This window comes from Azolla caroliniana, unplaced genomic scaffold (assembly GCF_043228905.1).
Source record: "Azolla caroliniana isolate FFs.n. ecotype wild unplaced genomic scaffold, voAzoCaro1.0.p SCAF_10, whole genome shotgun sequence".
In the NCBI taxonomy this organism is placed as follows: domain Eukaryota; kingdom Viridiplantae; phylum Streptophyta; class Polypodiopsida; order Salviniales; family Salviniaceae; genus Azolla; species Azolla caroliniana.
Window position 1 is genome coordinate 669,009 of NW_028230445.1, and position 18,089 is coordinate 687,097.

At 39.7% G+C, this 18,089-nt stretch overlaps 2 protein-coding genes across 2 annotated transcripts; one reads left to right on the forward strand and one right to left on the reverse strand.

Moving 5' to 3' along the window:
- The first annotated feature begins 2,719 nt into the window (after positions 1-2,719).
- On the forward strand, positions 2,720-5,888 carry LOC147858573 (pentatricopeptide repeat-containing protein At5g27110-like). Its single transcript, XM_087326165.1, has one exon. It carries the CDS (start codon positions 2,736-2,738, stop codon positions 5,103-5,105), a length of 2,370 nt encoding a protein of 789 aa, XP_087182291.1. The 5' UTR covers positions 2,720-2,735; the 3' UTR covers positions 5,106-5,888.
- A 2,172-nt stretch (positions 5,889-8,060) lies between these two features.
- Positions 8,061-16,993, reverse strand: LOC147858574 (histidine-containing phosphotransfer protein 1-like). The gene is made up of 6 exons (XM_087326117.1): positions 16,866-16,993; positions 10,682-10,812; positions 10,534-10,602; positions 8,732-8,803; positions 8,563-8,635; positions 8,061-8,317 (listed from the first exon to the last, which is right to left on the reverse strand). The coding sequence occupies exons 1-6, from the start codon at positions 16,923-16,925 to the stop codon at positions 8,267-8,269; spliced, it is 456 nt and encodes a 151-aa protein (XP_087182243.1). The 5' UTR covers positions 16,926-16,993; the 3' UTR covers positions 8,061-8,266.
- Between the last annotated feature and the right edge of the window lie 1,096 nt (positions 16,994-18,089).

The following is an 18,089-nucleotide window of genomic DNA, read 5'->3' on the forward strand; positions in this document are numbered from 1 at the left end:
TCACTATCAAAAATTATATATATATAGTGTGTGTATTTATTGGCTCTTTTGCATTCCCACTGTTCGGGGGGGGAGCGATATGTGTATATATATATATATATATATATATTCGCAGAAGAGAATCCTGAGGTTCAGAAGAGATTATTATTATTATTATTATTAGAGACTAGAGTAAAATAAAGGCCAGTTTCTCAGAGAGACGTCAGCGCTGTCCTGTAGAGATGCTGCTGCGACAGCGACTGCTGCCCCCACGACGACGTTAGACGACCACCCTTATTACGTCGTGTCGTCTCTCCAAGAAAACACCCCACCATCTTCTTCTTGTGAAGAACATGAAGATAGAGAGAGAGAGCGCTCTCTCACCTAGCCTTCGCCTTCACGTTCGTATGTATGTATGTATGTATGTATAGACAAACAAACATTCATGCAGCAGCAGCAGCAGCAGCAGCCCCCGCCCACATGTGCCGACTAAAAACTAAATAAATAATAATCGATACATAATATTGTTACTCCCTCCGATGCTTTTTTGAACAAAATAAATTATGTCTCTGTATGTATGAGAGAGACTGTCTGCTTGTCTTTGGTCAGATAATATATATATATATATATATATAACTCTGTCCAGATCCTCTGGGACTTGCTAATTTGGAGATGAAGTAAATAGATGGTGGTGCTGGTACGCGTCGTGAATTTGACATATATATACAACATATATAAATATACATATATACATATACACACACATATATATATATAGCATGTATATGTTATATATGTGCTGGCATGTGAATCCTAATGGGTTGATCGATCAAGTGGCAGCTCCAGCTGACTCAGCATCTACCCCACTTGCCATGTCACTTCAAAAAAATGAATAGTGCCCATGGGCACGCACTTAACACAGGTGTGGCTGGTGAGAGGGGTAACTCTGAAATTCCACGTTGTTTTTACGTTTCTATGTTCAAAGAACACAAGAAGGAAACATCCAATTAAAGTCCTTTGGAAAGAAAGGAGGTCGTGATGTTGCCCATGTCATCCATCATGTTTGATTATCTTGTGACTGTTTGTTGTCCTATCTGACGTTATGTCTTGTTATTAAATATGTTTTTTTATGTATGATCTTGTCTAAGTGGCATAATATCCATTTTATTTATATAGCTATTAGCAATTGCTCCTTACCACTTTAAACTACCTCTGAGTTTGTACCCAAAAATGGGAATACCCCGACATGTTTTTAGTTCCTAAGATACCCTGAAGCTTCACAAAGTAATGAAGCTTCTTAATCACCTCACATTATGTATGACTAGTAATTATGGAATGCTCGTTCTTGGCTTATTACCAACTTAATTAATTACGGGTTGGCATTCCCTTATTATACACTACAAGTGTTAATTATAGCGAGCCTAGTGATTTTGTCCCTTCCACAAAACTTGATCCCAACGCTCGACCTCGTTTATTGCAAATAACAAGTTTAAGGTGTACGGTGTTGTGGTCAAAGGTTCTATGTGGACAAAGCAAATAATGCCAAGCCTCGCGGAAATACCATGAACCATGGATCTATCAAGAGACATACAACATTGAGACAAGTAAAAGGAGTTTATTCTTGTAATTTGAGATATGTCAATGGTGTATTCATCATCGAAATGGGAACACAAGCAAACATGTCAAAGGAGGGAAGTGAACGTCGACAACACAAGATTAGTAGTTGTGTTCACATATACAAAAGACAATATGTTCCAATTGAGTGCAATAGTCGAGTACAAAGTGCAAGCGCCTATGGGATGCTAAGTTATGGCATGCATACTTTGGGAACCTATGTTTCTCGTATTCAGAGAAGCCATTGCAAACAAATGTGTTGGTTCCCAATCTGTTGAACCACCCGACAAGTGTGAAACTATTAAGAGTGCAAGAGCACTATCCGACATGTGTGAGTACAAGTGTGCAAGAGCATTTCGGATGCTAAGATATGGAATCCTCACTTTGGACACCTAAGTTTCTCAAATTTACAAAAGATATTTCAAACAAATGAATTGGTACTTGATTTGTTGAACTATCCGGCAAGAGTGAAAAGCTTTCCCATAAGAGCTTGAAAGAATGAAATCTCATAAGAGTAAGGGTATGTGAGTTTCACAACCTTGTCTTAACACATTTGTAGCTCATAGTTTATTATGTGCAAGTCTGCACTATGAAGGAGACCTATGGTTTACCATCCTCACTCCTTCCAATAGTATTGCAAAACGATTGATGTATGATGCCATAGTATTAAATGCATTGCAAATGTCAAACAACATATATGAAGAGTTATGATATATGTATGTACATATATAAAACACACTATAGTCGCAAATAATTAAGTGGGAAAAAAACTTATTTAAGATGATTGTGTAATAAGTGTGCACAATCTCATGATGACAATCATCAAGGCTTGACTTGGAAAGTAGAAGTTTAATATTACACAGTGCACACCATCTCATGATGTTTAACTTTACTACTAAATTTACAAATGTTATGGATAAGTTAGTCTTAACGAAGCTATACTGGGACCGGGACAGGAAGATGTTTGGAGTCATTTCACCTTCCCCCCAACCCAACCCAACCAATGCGTTCGTTCGTTCACTTTTGCGTCTTGAGTTATATGTTGTACATTATTTATGTATGTATGATTGGTGCGAAATCCCTGGAAATCCTCTGGCAGTGGCAACATATGAACATATGTATAACACACGTTTAGCCGCTGCATGCCCTGCTGCTGCTTCATGTTAGCAGCGGTAAAGAAGAAGCAAGACCAACGCGAGCAGGAGATATGGAGGTGGTTGTGTACCACCACTGCGAAGGGTAGTATCACTTCATCCGCTGATCTCCTGCGATGGTGCGCACAAGAGAAGGCTCTTCTGCTGGGCAGGACTGCCCATCATTGCCTCATTACAGGAGAGCTGGACCGTGACACCTATCTCGCGAACCTTGTTCTTCACATGTACTCTGCTTGCGGGGCGCTAAGTGATGCTAGGTCCCATTTTGATCAAATGCAGGAAGGAACTCGAAATGAATATACATGGAGGATCATGATCCTTGCGTACACTCATGCAGATATTGACCATAGTAGTTCTAGTACTAGTACTAGTAGAGAGGTGGCGCTTCGCCTCTTCCAAGAGATGCAGGCTAAATCTGTTGTCGCAGACAGACTCACCTTCATCACTCTTATTGTTTTGTGCTCCAACAGGCCAAGGGGGCAAGTCTATCTGGATGCAGGGAAAAGGGTTCATTACCTTGCTTTCATCCGAAGCTTGGACTCTGATCTTGTCCTAGGAAATGCTCTCATCTCCATGTATGCCAAGCATAACTGCATCCAGGATGCCCGCAGTATCTTTGACCACATGCAATCACGGGATGTGGTCTCTTGGAATGCACTCATCACAGCATACTCGGGTGAGGGCCAGTGGACTGAGGCTATGGAAGTATTTAAAATGATGATACACAAAGGCTTCATACCTGACAGGCTCACATTCATTGGCATTTTCACTGCTTTGACTAGCCAATTGGCCCTAGAAGATGGAATGAGTGTTCACAACCTTTTATGTAGAAGCAAATGCAAAAATGATGTGGCAGTGAATAATGCTTTGCTCAGTATGTATGGCAAGTGTGGGAATTCAGAAGCTGCACTAAAAGTGTTTGATAGCATGGTCGAGCGTGATATCATCACCTGGACAACTATTCTCACACTTCATGCTGAGCACGAGGACAATGTTGAGGAGGCCTTTCAATGCTATGAGCAGCTACAACAGGAGTGTATGGCACCAACCATCGTGACATCTGTAAAATATCTGGATGTGTGTGCTAGTCGAGTAGCACTATGTGCAGGAAAGCGAATGCATGCTCAGGTCATGTGCTTTCAGGAGCGGTTGGATGTGGTTGTACAAACTGCACTCATCAGCATGTATGGTAGGTGTGCAAGATTCAAATCAGCATGCACAATTTTTTATAGTATGCATCATAAAAACATGGTTACTTGGGGCGCCATGGTTGCAATGTATGCACACTATGCACATGCTAAAGAAGCTATGCAACTTTTGGAGCAGATGCAACAAGAAGGCAATGTTCCAGACAGAGCGGTCTTTGTGAGCATTCTTGATGCTTGTGCTTATCTTCAGATGCTTAGAGAAGGTCAACAAGTCCATGCTCGCATCCAAGCTCATTTTGACGAAACATTGTGCATTGCTCTCATAAAGATGTATGCAAAACACAAGCGTGTCGAGGATGCTGAGCGTGTTTTTAACAGTATGTCCGAACATAATGTGTTAGCTTGGAATGCTAAGGTTGCAAGTTACAGTCAATTTGAAGATAACCATTTGGCACTCCAGCTTTTCGGGTTCATGCAGCAAGAAGCTGTGATGCCAGACAAAGTCACTTTTGTCAGCATCATCGCTGCTTGTGGTGCTGAGATGGATTTACAATTAGGGAATCAGATACATGCAATCTTCATTCAAAATGTTAAACTTCAGCGTGATGTGTTTTTGTGGAATGCTCTTGTGAGCATGTACGGGAGATGTGGTGACCCAGAAGAGGCACACAAGGTCTTTGACAGGATACCAGAGAAGAATGACGTTTCTTGGAATGCCCTGATGGCTGCATATGCCCAGAATGGCAATAGCAAGGAATCCCTATACATTTTCCACCAAATGGAAACACAAATCACCAACCTTGGAATGGCAACCTTTTCAGTGCTCTTATCTGCGTGTAGCCATGGAGGCCTTGTAAGTGAGGCCTTCTCTTATTTTCAGTATATAGTTCAAGCCCATGGCGTGGAGCCTGTGGTTGAACATTATAATTGCCTGCTTGACCTGCTTGCAAGGGCAGGACTATTGGTTCAGGCTGGAGTTTTGCTTGAAAGTATGCCATGTACACCAAATATAATCTCACTGGCCACAATGTTAGGTGCTTGTAGATTTTTGAATGATGTTGGAAGAGGGGAATATATAACTATGCACATGTTCCACATGGATCCATGTAATGCTGTACCATTTGTTATATTATCGAATATTTATGCATCAGCTGAGAGTCATGTTGATGGAGTCCCTGAGATGCTGGCATATATAGAAGGCATAACATAAAATGAATAGTTTGGTATTTGCATATTGAACATATTGTAGTTTTTTGCCACTTTCGGCAGATTGCTTATAATGTGAAATATCTGCCAGAGGAGTCTCTTGTTTTCTGATCATGATGGCAGCTGTATTCTTTATGGGCCATTACAAGTGCTCAACAGATGCCAAAGATTCCCTTGTTTTCTGGTCACAATGGCACTTACAATTTGTGGCATAACAAAATGTCCATTAGTGACAATGAGCAAGTTATTTTCAGGTTGAAAGCAAGGCCTCAAGTTATGCACCTGGTTCAAGCTACCAAGGGGTCTTCGCTGTATCTTCAGGCAAGGAATGCACCTAAAATGACCATTGGTGATGATGAACTCATTCTTTGAGCTCTCAAAATGGATTGAAGGTTATATATCTAATTGAAGCATTTTGGTACATTTTTGTATTCATGCAAGGCTGAATACATTTATGAAAATATTTGATAGTAAATTGTGAAAGCGGTCTGTAAATTTTTGTGCATCCCTCCACATAAAAGAGCATAAGTAAACATATTCTTTGACATATTGAGGTGAATCGAATGGTAAATTGTTCAAAGCTAGGGTTCAAGTCATATTCCTGCTTAAAGATATCAAGGGGTGTTCTTCAGGCAAGTGCCAATCGAAAATGACCATTGGAGATGATGTACACATACGTTGAGCTGTCAAAGTGAAGGTTGTGAGTCTTATTGAAGCCTTTCAGGACATTTGTGCATTCATGCAAGGCTGAATACATTTATGAAAACGTTTGATAGTGAATCATGAATATTATATATAATCATGCATGCCTCCATACAAAGACCATCAGCAAATATCCTTTGACCTGTCAAGTTGAATCAAAGTTACATGGTTGAAAGTTAGTTCTCAAGTTATGTGCTAGCTTCAGGATACCAAGAGGTTTTCTCTTTATCTTCAGGCTCAGGTCAATCTAAAATGACCATTGGTGATGGGCACATTTTGAGCTGTCTCAAGGATTGAAGCTTATGCGTCTGATTGAAGCCTTTCAGAATATTTATTTATTCATGCAAACCTGAGTACATTCACTAAAATGCTAGATAGTGCATCATGAAAACAGTTTCATATTTCGTGCATGCCTCCATAAAAAGACCATCAGCAAACATATACTTTGACCCCAAGGTAAATCAAAAGTTACATTGCTAAATGATGCCTCTGAAGGTTTTTGCTGGGTATTCTCATGTGAGGCAGAATATATACTAAGTTACATATGTAAGGCTGTAAACTTCTGTATATGTTCATGGTCTACAGGTATCCACCTGCTGAAGATGCCAAGAGATTATCTTCATCTACTAAGAGAGGTCTCACTCATTGAATGTTTTCATTCTTAGGATCAATATGTATGGCTATATCTTTGGAAGAGTTGCAATCTTCCAACTTGGAATCGGCAACGATTTGGTTTCGGCTTAACCAATCGCCCTTCTCCAAACCAAACCGGTTAAGCCTTAACTGGTTTGGGAGTTTCCAAACCTGAACCAAACCAGGTCCTAAACTGGTTAGGACTAAGCGGTTTGGCCCAAATCAGTTTGATTCAATTCGGTTTGAGCCATCCCAAATCGATCTCAAGCCTAAACTGAACCGCCAAACCAGTTTTAAACAGTTTCATGGTTCGGTTCAGGCTTGAGCTGGGCTGTTGCTGATTCCTACTTCCAACTACTACTTTTTATGTATCCTGACTTTTAAGTTCATATGTTTGATTTGATAATTACAAATGCACACATATTTCACATAATACACTACACTTGCCCTTTGAACTCCAAATGCATGGAATGCTTGAAGGTTATGTTGGCTGGATTGATAGTCCGTATAGGTTTGGGGTGAGTGTACTGATAACAAATTCATTCTATATATCTTCACCAATTGGTAGGTACTATCTATTATGGTAACAATGCTTAATGGTATTGCATATCATGTTCTTAAACAGTTGTTGTATACCACAGTCTCCTTGTGCTTCCAAATGTACTCTTGCTTGTCATTGCTATTTGTGTTGCCTCTTTGTAGGCGTAGGCATATATACAAGTAGAATGTTAATAGATGGCATATCCAAACCCGCCCCCCCACCATCAGACTAGATAGAGAAGGTAGTTGTAGGATCAAGCAAATAATAGATAAATGATTTAAAACTGTCAAGGTCTAAAAATATTGCTCATACTCCTTTACCATAGAAAGTGAATCATCTGTAATAATCAGTATTAATGTTAGCCAGTAATTTCCAACGTGCCCTTAGTGGCCAAGAAAGATCATGATTATGTACTGCAATTTCTAATAGCTCTTACCAATCCATCAGAATTTTATGCGCAAAAATTCATCTCATGTATATCCCTGATAACGTATTTGCAGCAATGTCAAGATCTTTGCAAAGTTTACAAGCGGCCATAACATGTTCACACGTTCTCTCATCCATGATCACTAGCAACATGGTCTACAATTTCACCGAAACCTTGCTAGGAAAGGATCAAGCACATTACCACATCAATGAAAAGTCATATCATGGCATGGTTGGATAGAGTAGCATCTCCCCATGTCCCCATTGTGATAAACAAAAATCACTCCTTGATATACAAGCAATGCTCTCTCCAAGAGATGGAAATGTTTCCAAAACAAATTCTCCTGAAGTCACATCTTACTACTAGTTGCAATTAGCTCCTTCATAACTGAAGTCCAAGCAATATAATTAAATCCTTTTAGGAAGTTCAGTACGTCTGAGCATAAATGTTTTGAGGATCAGTCTCCACTGTAAGGGAAGCACTCACCAAGTGTAAACATCAGCCAGAAACTTTTAGTACATAGAGAACGATCATGAAATCAACACGTGTTACATATCTGTATCCTCAAACACACCCTTTCAGAAGCCTCATCACACGTCATTTCATAATTAACTGGTCATTGATGTGGGTCAATGACTTCAGGATACTCCAATCTATTCCTCAGAAGTAGAGATGTATACCTTTAATATTAACAAGTACCAACAATTTCAATATAAATACTCAGAGAATGGAGAGTCAATAGTAACATATGTATCCATCCAAAACCTAGAAAAACAATCACATCACATGTCAGTAGTCAGCATTCTAAATGTCTTGGACTGAAGCACCTCTTTACATTCTTCAGCCCTTGGAATGATCATTTTTAATCTATCACCGGAACAGCACCACCAGCTGCAAGGATTAGCTTTTCCAGCTGCAAAATTATAATACATATACTCTTTCAAGCAATATGTTGTTGTTTGGTTTATCTTGAAGCAGTTTGAACTTTCATAGATCTCTGCTTGTATCTCTTTTGAAAATGTAAACAGAGCAAAAATGCTGGATCAACCAATGCAAAAAATTCCAGAGCTACAAGTAGAGATCTATGAAAAGTCAAAATGCTTCAACATAAATTGTCTATAAAACAGAAACATCTAGCAGATATCACAACACATCTACCTGTACTAAAGTTTCAAGCTTTCCTCTCACAAGATAAAACTCTTGTTTTATCTGCTGTAGAGCCTGCAGGCACCTGCAGCATTTTTCATAGTTTACATAGACAAAACATATCATTTAAGAGTATTTCATGGCAGCGACCATAGCTAACTACAAGAAAAGGTGTACCCACCCTTCTTTGTTGTTTGCATCTGCATATGCTCGAAAATCCAAGCATACAACCTTCACTCGTTGAGCACCTATGCTGTAAACATAAGGCAAGCAAACAAAACTGTTTTCCATCTTTAAAGTAAAGTAATTTCAAATCAATGTTTTCTCCAAACAAAAGTCAAACTGAACATGGCACGAACAATATTGCCAAGAAAACTTTGGACAATAATAGGATCTTGGGAATTGTCCACACCAGAGAGCTCTATAATTTCAAAATTCCATAAACTGATCTATCCATGAAACATCATTTTGGGATCAGCGAGAAATACGAAAAAGATACTGTATCTACCCTAATTTGTGTTCATTGAGTTTATTATAATTGTTTCTCCATATAGAAAATTGTGGATAATACATCCAAATTCCTACAACGCTTAGCTTCATAGGAGAAAGAACTCATTGGAGTGTATTTGCTCTAATACTCCATCCCTTGTTCGAACTCGGCCCAGAATTGTATGGTATAACATCATGAGCCCCAACACGAGATCTGTAGGCACTATACACTTGTAAGTCCTGTCCTGTGTACCCATTGGCACTTCATGTTAAAATCTTGGCATGAATCCACTCAAACCTACACTATATTAAGTATGAGGCATGCATGGCACAAGCAACATTATCTGATCATGGTGCTGCCATAGTTTGTCGGCAAGCTGGGGTCTCACAACTTGATTTATTATTGTAACTTGTATCATTCTTCAAAGCCAAAAGAGTTCTGCAAGTTTATTGTGTATGCAGAACTCCCTAGAAGGACATGCAAACTCCCATTGACTCTTTGGAATATGAATAAACTCACAACACACAATATTGGGATCAGTGATCAAATAAAAAATACCAACTCACAAATCTCTGTCGAACCACATTTCCAAAAGATGATCAAAATAATTATTGGTAAGAGGAAATTATTGGAAGAAAAGATGATACACAAACAACAGTTAAGTCTTCCACCGTATTTTGTCAGCCTGCCTCCTACGATGATGTAAATGTGTTCTTTTAATGAGAAACCCAACCCACAATTAACTTCACCTTAGGTTTGGCATAAATATACAAAGGCACTCTATGACAAAACCTAAGCCCTAACTCATCTCTCACTTCATATTTCTACTTTTGTGAAATTCCTTTGCTATGATTTTTATCTGATAGTGGCCACAATCTGCCAAAATGATTTTCCATTCGCTATCCCATCTATGAGCATTGGAGTTGCCAGTTCCATTAATAATAAATAGTACTCACAGGCTTTCTAAATTGCGGCTTTGCCTTCCCTTGTCCTACCAACTCAGCCAAGTTCTTCTGCATTCTTTGTATACTCCATCCTAGGATCAAGTGTCTCTAGTATATGCTGTAGTTGGCCCAATACCTAGGGTTTCCCATTCCTTCTAAAGTATTCCTCAGTTCCCTGGTTTCTCTTACCAACCTGTCCAAGTTCTTCTGCATTGAAGTGCATTCTTTGTAGACTCCATCCTAGGATTGAGTGTTATACTGTAGCTGCACCAATCACTAGGGTTTGCCATCCTCTAAAATATCCTCAGGAGTCAGATTCATGATTTTGCTTCTCTCCACATTCTCCATGTTTTTGGGTTTTTATGCATTGGCTTATATGTCTATTTCCCTTCTGTCTCTGCAGATGCTTGATTTTCAGCAGGACTGAATGCACAGAAATTTCGAGTTTCTCCAAATGATCAACTCCTCTCCTTTACGTTACATTCTTTTGTATGACATAAGCACTCACTTAACATGTTAAATTGTTTGAATGAACCACAAGAAACAAACCTAGAACTGCTTCCTTTGAACTGGTGCACATATGCATCCACCTTATTGTAGTCAGTTGGATCTTGCTCACTGCAAACAAGAGCTAATGTTAGAAACAAAATGGAATGTATGATAATACTGTCTCTTGCAAGAACTAATAAAAATTTACAGTGCTTTTGTGAGTTCTGTTAGGAGTCTTTCTGAGTCTTCTGAGAATAATGAGATGACTTCAGTGACAAAATCTGGATTGCTAGCATCTTGAAGCATTTGAAGCTGAGTAAACTGATCGTCAAGAAAACCCTACATCCAGAAGGGAAGTCATGTCATACTTAATGCTTTCAGTATGCATTCTCCTTTAATGTTATCATATGGTGGAAGACCAACACTTGAAATGGACTAACCAAAATATGATGATAAATGGAGAGCAAATGACCATGATAACACCATACATTATGTGATATTGCTTGATGGTATGATTCAAGCTTTTAATGTCATAAGTGAAATATCAATCTATGTAATATAGCAAATGTCTTGCAGTAGCTAAATAAAAGACTCAAAAGTTTATGCACTTTTCAAAGACAAAAAAAACACTATTTCACACAATGGAAGCTCTTTCTTTGTTTTGAAGGACATCCTCATATTGGAACACTTGGCCATGGCTGTAATTTCAGTTCCACTGACCAAGCATCTTTCTTTGTTCTGTTTTCACTTTACTGTTCCAGGAAATTCAATTTGGCATTTTGAGTTTGATGACACAAAATTAGAAATAGTCATTTTAATTAGGTGTCTTTACATTCCATTTGGTGAACCAACCAAAGGCACAAAAGATAACAGTGTATCGATGTTTTTGACGAATTCTGCAAGGCCTTTGATACTGTACAAAGGGAACGTCTTCTCTAGAGACTCGATGTACTATGTTCCTTCTAACATCACGTGGGTGATAAATTACTATATGAGCAAGTATTGGTACAAGTTCAGTGTACATGGGGTTTGACAAAGGTTTTCACAAACACTATCAGTGTGAAGCAAGGATGCTTACTCTCCCCCAACTTCAGACTCTACATCGACAAGGTAGTGGACTACAATGCATGTGGAGGTGGCAAAAAAGAAAGACGAAAGAAAGGTATATTGACGGCTTTTATGAGGCAAAAATGGCCTATAAGACAAAATAAGAGATACATCTCAAGTGTGGTCTTGTCTTTGAGAACAACAAACCAAAATAAATAAATGTTACTAAGTAAAGAAAAGAAAAAGTAAACAGGATAAAAAGAGAAAAGAATCTTGTTATCAGCACATGTAAGATTCTCAAGTCAACTATATTATTTTTTTTTTCTTCAAAAGATCTCTAGCATATGTCAATTCAGAATAGAGAGGTCTCCGAAGCAAGGGAAGCGCCCTACAATCGCAGGAGAAAATGGCCTTTATCTATTGATGACAAGGGTGGTGAGATAGTGGTCCATGGGGCCACGGCTAACGTGCACAACAAATTACTATTTCCTGATCTATTGTAACCCCGTTGTTATGTCTTGGTCGGCAGCCCATTTGTGTAGCCCTTGATTGACTTGTAGCATTAGTAGGAGGGATGAGACTAAAGAAAGTTGTGATTGTTCTTTGTGGATGTAGTGTTGTCCTTCAACAACTTTTCTCTGTGTCGCTTGAGTTCTAGCAAGAAAAGTCCCAAGCACCATTTGTCCTCATATTCCATTACCTTGCATTGTGTGTTTAAAGAAACAATGGTATCTCCCTCTTATTTCATAAAAGACACTACAATGACAAACATAATGTTCTTCGAATTCCACTCCTTTATGACACAATTGGAAAATTCTTCCTTCTAGTGGCATTCATGTTTATCTGCCTACCTCAATCTCTAACTGATGTGATGAAGTTCGCAGCTGCCTTATCACACTATGCAGCACATAGGATAGATGTATGTCTGTATAAGATCGCATGCTGATGAATCCATCCTCCCATGTGTGTAAAAAACGAGTCTTATAGTGGCCCATCTTCATACAAGTGATATTTGTGGGCTGATCCACGTTATTGTTTTCCAAGTGAATAATATCAGTCCAGATTATTCTATGCTTTTCCAATTTGGTCATGTTTAGATGGGGACAGTCCAAGCTATATTGTAACGGGGATAGTGCATTTATGCTTATCCCTCATGTGACTCGAACTATTGCTACAATTCACCATACCAACAATGATTGTCTCCATGTTCAGCAAGTTATCTTGATGACGTAAGTGCCAACCTTGAGTACCTTCCTTTAGGGAGCTCCCAAAGTCGTTGGATACATGTCACTGATCAGAATAATGCCTCGATGATTATAGGGGCTGGTCCCATCTCTGCCCGGATTATATCGTGGGGCACCGATGTTCAGCAAGTTATCTTGATGACGTAAGTGCCAACCTTGAGTACCTTCCTTTAGGGAGCTCCCAAAGTCGTTGGATACACGTCACTGATCAGAATAATGCCTCAATGATTATAGGGGCTGGTCCCATCTCTGCCTAGATTATATCGTGGGGCACCGATGCTTTGCTCCTTATCGTGAGGGCAATCATTGAAACTAAAGGTAAGATTCGGTCCCCATGTTTTCTACTTCATAGAGAAGAGTTGGTGTCATGAGTGTATCAAATAAATATAATTTAGTTCATGGCTCTTGGAAATGCAAATGTGCACATTGTCTTTCGAGAGCACCGAAGGGCTGCATATCCACGCAAAAGTTAGGCACACACAGCATCCCATACGGAGAACCTGGGCCATGTAAATGTTACTCCAGGTATGTCTAAGAGCGTGTGCATGCCAACTTTTCCTCTTTGAAGAAGTATTCTGGTTCTGATCTTGTTACCCATGCTTGAGAGGTGTTAAACACCATAACTTTAGTTTTATCCATGTTTATCGACAAAACATTGTCTGTACAACATAGTTTAAAGGCATTTAGATGTCTTTGTGGTCCCTCCAAAGAGTTGAAAATCTGCACAATATCCTCGGCCTGTAGTAATATTTGTATAGCTATACCCGCTAGGCATGCTCCCGAACCCTTGAATCTCTATGTAATGTGATGCCTCATCTATATAGAGACCAAAGAGAGTGGGCGATAGTGGGCATCCTTCTTTTAGTCTGATTGCACTAGCCACTGCCTCTAAAAAACCTTTCGGAGACCTAGCTTTTCCTGACACAGATTCATACAGTGCATAGATTCCCAATTGCATATTTGTAGGGCCACCAAGGACTTCTAGGCGTTGCATAAACAGAGGACGCAGCAGTGTCAAAGGCTTTTCGGAAATCCACAAAGCAGCAATAAATCCTCTTATCATTGGCTCTGCCCTCCTCAATGAGGGCTCAGAGGATCAATATGTGATCCAAAGTTGTGAACCTCTTCCAAAAGCTTGCCTGTCCTGCTGAACGGCAGCCATTTCACTCTACCCATATATTCAATTCTGACTTTAGGATTGAGCAATATAGTTTAGCCAAGCAATGGCCAATCATGATTGTCCCATAGTTGCTTGGCATCATGCGGTCTCCACATGGTATGTTCTGTCCTTCTAGTAGGGAAACCTTCACACATAGCTCTACTAAAGATGTCTACTAGCAATGGGAGCAAGATGTCATAAGCATAGATAAAGTGTTCACCACCCAATCCATCATGAAATCAACATATTTTGTATACATGTCCACATTCCACATTGATAAAATAATGCAAGAATTATTGTACCCAAGGTATCAAAACCTTTGACTTATACTTCACACCACTTCTATTCTAACTACTCAATTTATGGTGATGTGCTTGTAATCTTACTCGTTGCTGAATCACACAAGAATCAAAATCGAAAGTTATATATAGGGGTTATTGTCACTTGACATCAATAAAATGTGGTATTAAGAGAATGCAAACAAGGCGGTGTTTCCCTAAACTCGGGTGCAGGCAGAATACTTGTGTGCTAATGTAGAGTTAAAAATAAGCAAGGAACATCAATAATGGCATCCTAAATAAAGTGGCAATAGTTATGTCCATAACAACCATGCCACAACCTGAAGTAAATGACTATCACATTAACTCAAAGAAAATATACCATCCCATTAATGTGCATGATTCACAACTACCTCCACAATCTGAAGCAGATGTACAGTCAACAAAAATATTCAATCATATTAAAGGTACAGGATTCACACGTACATATCCCATGCATGGCACAATGAAACGGTGTAGGAGATGGATGGATGTTGAAAATTGTTTCCTTTTTTCTTGGCCAATGACATTTAACACAATGCCATGCCCATGCAGAAAGAAACAAGAATGGTTGAGATGGTTACACCTTAGTCTCTGAATCTCAAGCAGGCATATAACATCATTTCAATGCCTTAGATGGTTTTTCTGGATAATTGACAGTGATCCTGGGAAAGAATAAGGCCATGATCTTCCATATATTCATGCCATTTTACCAACGAGTTGTCTTCACCCTGTGATGAGCACAAGTTGAAGTAGTGAATTCCTATGTCATCTAGGAGTTACATTCACAAGCATCAGTGGGCGCTTCACAATGATCCAAGCTGCCAAGAAATTAAATTACTCAAGACTATGCAGTTTTGGCCATCCTACAGTGTCAATGCCACCAGGGAGCTCATACCAGAGTATGGTTATTCAATACCATGGTCGCCCTGCAGACATATGGATGCCAGGGCTCCCCATCTAGACGTGGCCACAAATAGTGAATCCACTAGTTATGCTGCTGTCACTGAAGATATGGGACAAAGCCACCACCCCACATGAGATCATCTGACCTGAATTGGCTGGCACTGGATAGTGAACCTCACCAACCGGATCTGAACCATGCTACCCATGGGAGAGATCTACAAACTCTCTGGTGGAGAGGATCCACAACGACCTCTGGAGAATTGACACATTTCTTGATTGGAACTATGGCTACAGCTTTTGAATGTCCTACCCATATAGAGAGGTTGTATTCAAGTTTGTTGTCTCAGAACGTTTGGTATGATGTTGAGCTCATAGAGAACCCTGGGCCTCAACACCCACGGGATAGACTCACATTGTCTTTTGTCATCTCATTTCTAGGGAGAAGAGGGTTTTTCTAGTTCAGTTGGAGGGATATGTACCAGTAGTTATGTGGTGAAGGTTCCAAAGATAGAAGTGTTACGTTGGCAGGTACTTGGATACCTATTCTGTTATATGCAAATGATATTGTACTCATCGCAGATTCTCTAGAGAGTATAAAGAGACACTTGGATACCTATGTTCTTTTGCACAAGATAGCGGACTCTCAATGATCCCTGGAAAATTCAAGGTGATGTTTAACACTGCGTGCCATTTGATGAGGAGGTTCATGCCTTATCATGTATGGACGAGATGGGGTGGATTATGTAGACTCATATATGTACCTTGATTTAGTGTTCATGGACCTATGTTCTCCATAAGAGGAGTTGCATATGCTTGAATAACTATGAGGTATGCAGCACTATGTGGCTAAAGAGGATGTGTTCACATACTCGATTCCAAGGTCCCTGCACTATGTTGTTATTATTTGATACCCTCATTGCCTCTGCAATTCTATATGAAGTGCAGAATTGGGATATGTTGTCATTATTTGATACCCTCGTTACCTCTACAATTCTATATGAAGTGCAGAATTGGGAGCCCAATTTGGACCGTTGTTGCAGATCTGGAGGCATCTCTAATGAGTGCAGATCTATGAAGAGACCTCTGATATCCATGATCTCGAGATGATTCAGAATAAAGTTTCTATCAGCAACCCATGATATTATTAGGGCTGAGATGGCTGCACCACTGACAGTAATAGAGGCTCTCATCAGATAAATTTCTGCAGCATAAGTAACTAGGTTGGCTTTGGATTCCTCCAGACAATTGACAAGTGAGGGTGACACGTTCGTAAGTATAAATGAGGCTGGGGTTTGAGGACTTCCATGGTTTTCGCACAGACAGACTAACCTCTCTTAAAAGTATTCTTTCGATGCACCATCTCTCCCAGCGAAGTCATCAGTCGACTCATGGTCCTATATCATTATACATTGATAACCGCCTAGTTATTTTGGGCAGCTACCTAATCCAGGTGCAATTTTGATGTTGCTTTATTATACTAGACTTCTTGTAAAAATATTCACACTAATGGATGTAACTTTTGGTCTCATAGGTTCCTTCCTTCCGCCTTTTGAGGGCGTTACGTTAGTTATTAACATTACCATACACGCAGCACATTTGGGCGTTTTGTTTTCTAAGAGAGCTCATGGATCGAAAGTATTGAGCCGCATGTGAGAAACTCCAAATTAAATGCATACAAAGAAAGGGAGAGATGGAGAGGAATCAAAAGTAAGGACTTGCCTCTTGGAACATGGAGTTTGTGAGGTCTATGAATTTCTGCTGCAACCTGCTCAGTTCCATGCTTGCAACCAGAGAATTGGATGAACCCACCCAGGGTGCGGTGTCACGGTGCCAGGAGAGGTGCAATATGATGGAAGATGAGGATGATGGTGGTTATAGAAACAAAAAGGGGATGTCCAGCTATGTAGTAACTCCAGAATACACACACAGATACATATATCTGTTCTTCACTGCAACCGGTCGCTTCCTCTGGTCATCACTCCATGCGTTCGTTCACTTCTGCACTTTTGTCGACAGGAAACTCGAGAGACAGAGACAGGGAGAGGGCACCGCCGCTGCTGCTCTGCTTTCTGCTCTTCGCAATCAAGACGATGAATTCTTCGCGCGCCTGAAAAAAGCAAAAGCAAAAGCAAAAGAAGCAGCAGCAGTCATTGATAGGAAGCAGCAATGCAACCTAAATAAAGTTTTACATACTTAAAATGGAGAGGAATTCCTTAAAACTTGACACCTCTCCCCTCTCCACACCATTTTTAGAATAGCAACATAGTGTGTCGGTACATACTACTAATCAAGATGTTCTTCTCTGTCATTAATCCATAAAAAATGAAAAAAAACTCTATAAATAAAAAAACTCCTCTCGTATTATGTTGGTTGATTCATTGTATATTCCTATTGCTAATACATGCACGTATTTTGTCTTTGTACGTGATTCTCTCTCTAAAGAAAAACGTATATATAAGTTTCAGCCTTGTCTCAGCAAGTTCCATGATCCAAAAGACACATAAAAACAAATTTGTGTGTTCCAGTTTGATGCAAGATATAGAAAAATGGTTTGGTAGATGGGATACAAGACACTTGCTTCACGATGGATCACTAGATTCCTCTCTAAATGAGGCCTTTTTGCAACGCCAATGTATCATGACATGGGACAAATGCGGAGCAGTTTGATGCAAGATATAAAAAAATGGTTTGGTAGATGGGATACAAGACACTTGCTTCATGATGGATCACTAGATTCCTCTCTAAATGAGGCCTTTTTGCAACGCCAATGTATCATGACATGGGACAAATGCGGAGGCTCACGCTTCACACATTATACTACACATGTTGCACCTAACTACAAAACCATATTCTTCGCCAAACGGGGAAACCGTACACATCGATACATGTTAGAGCCCATCCCATTATCTGCCATTCGAACCATTGTTTCCATGTGACTTAGAT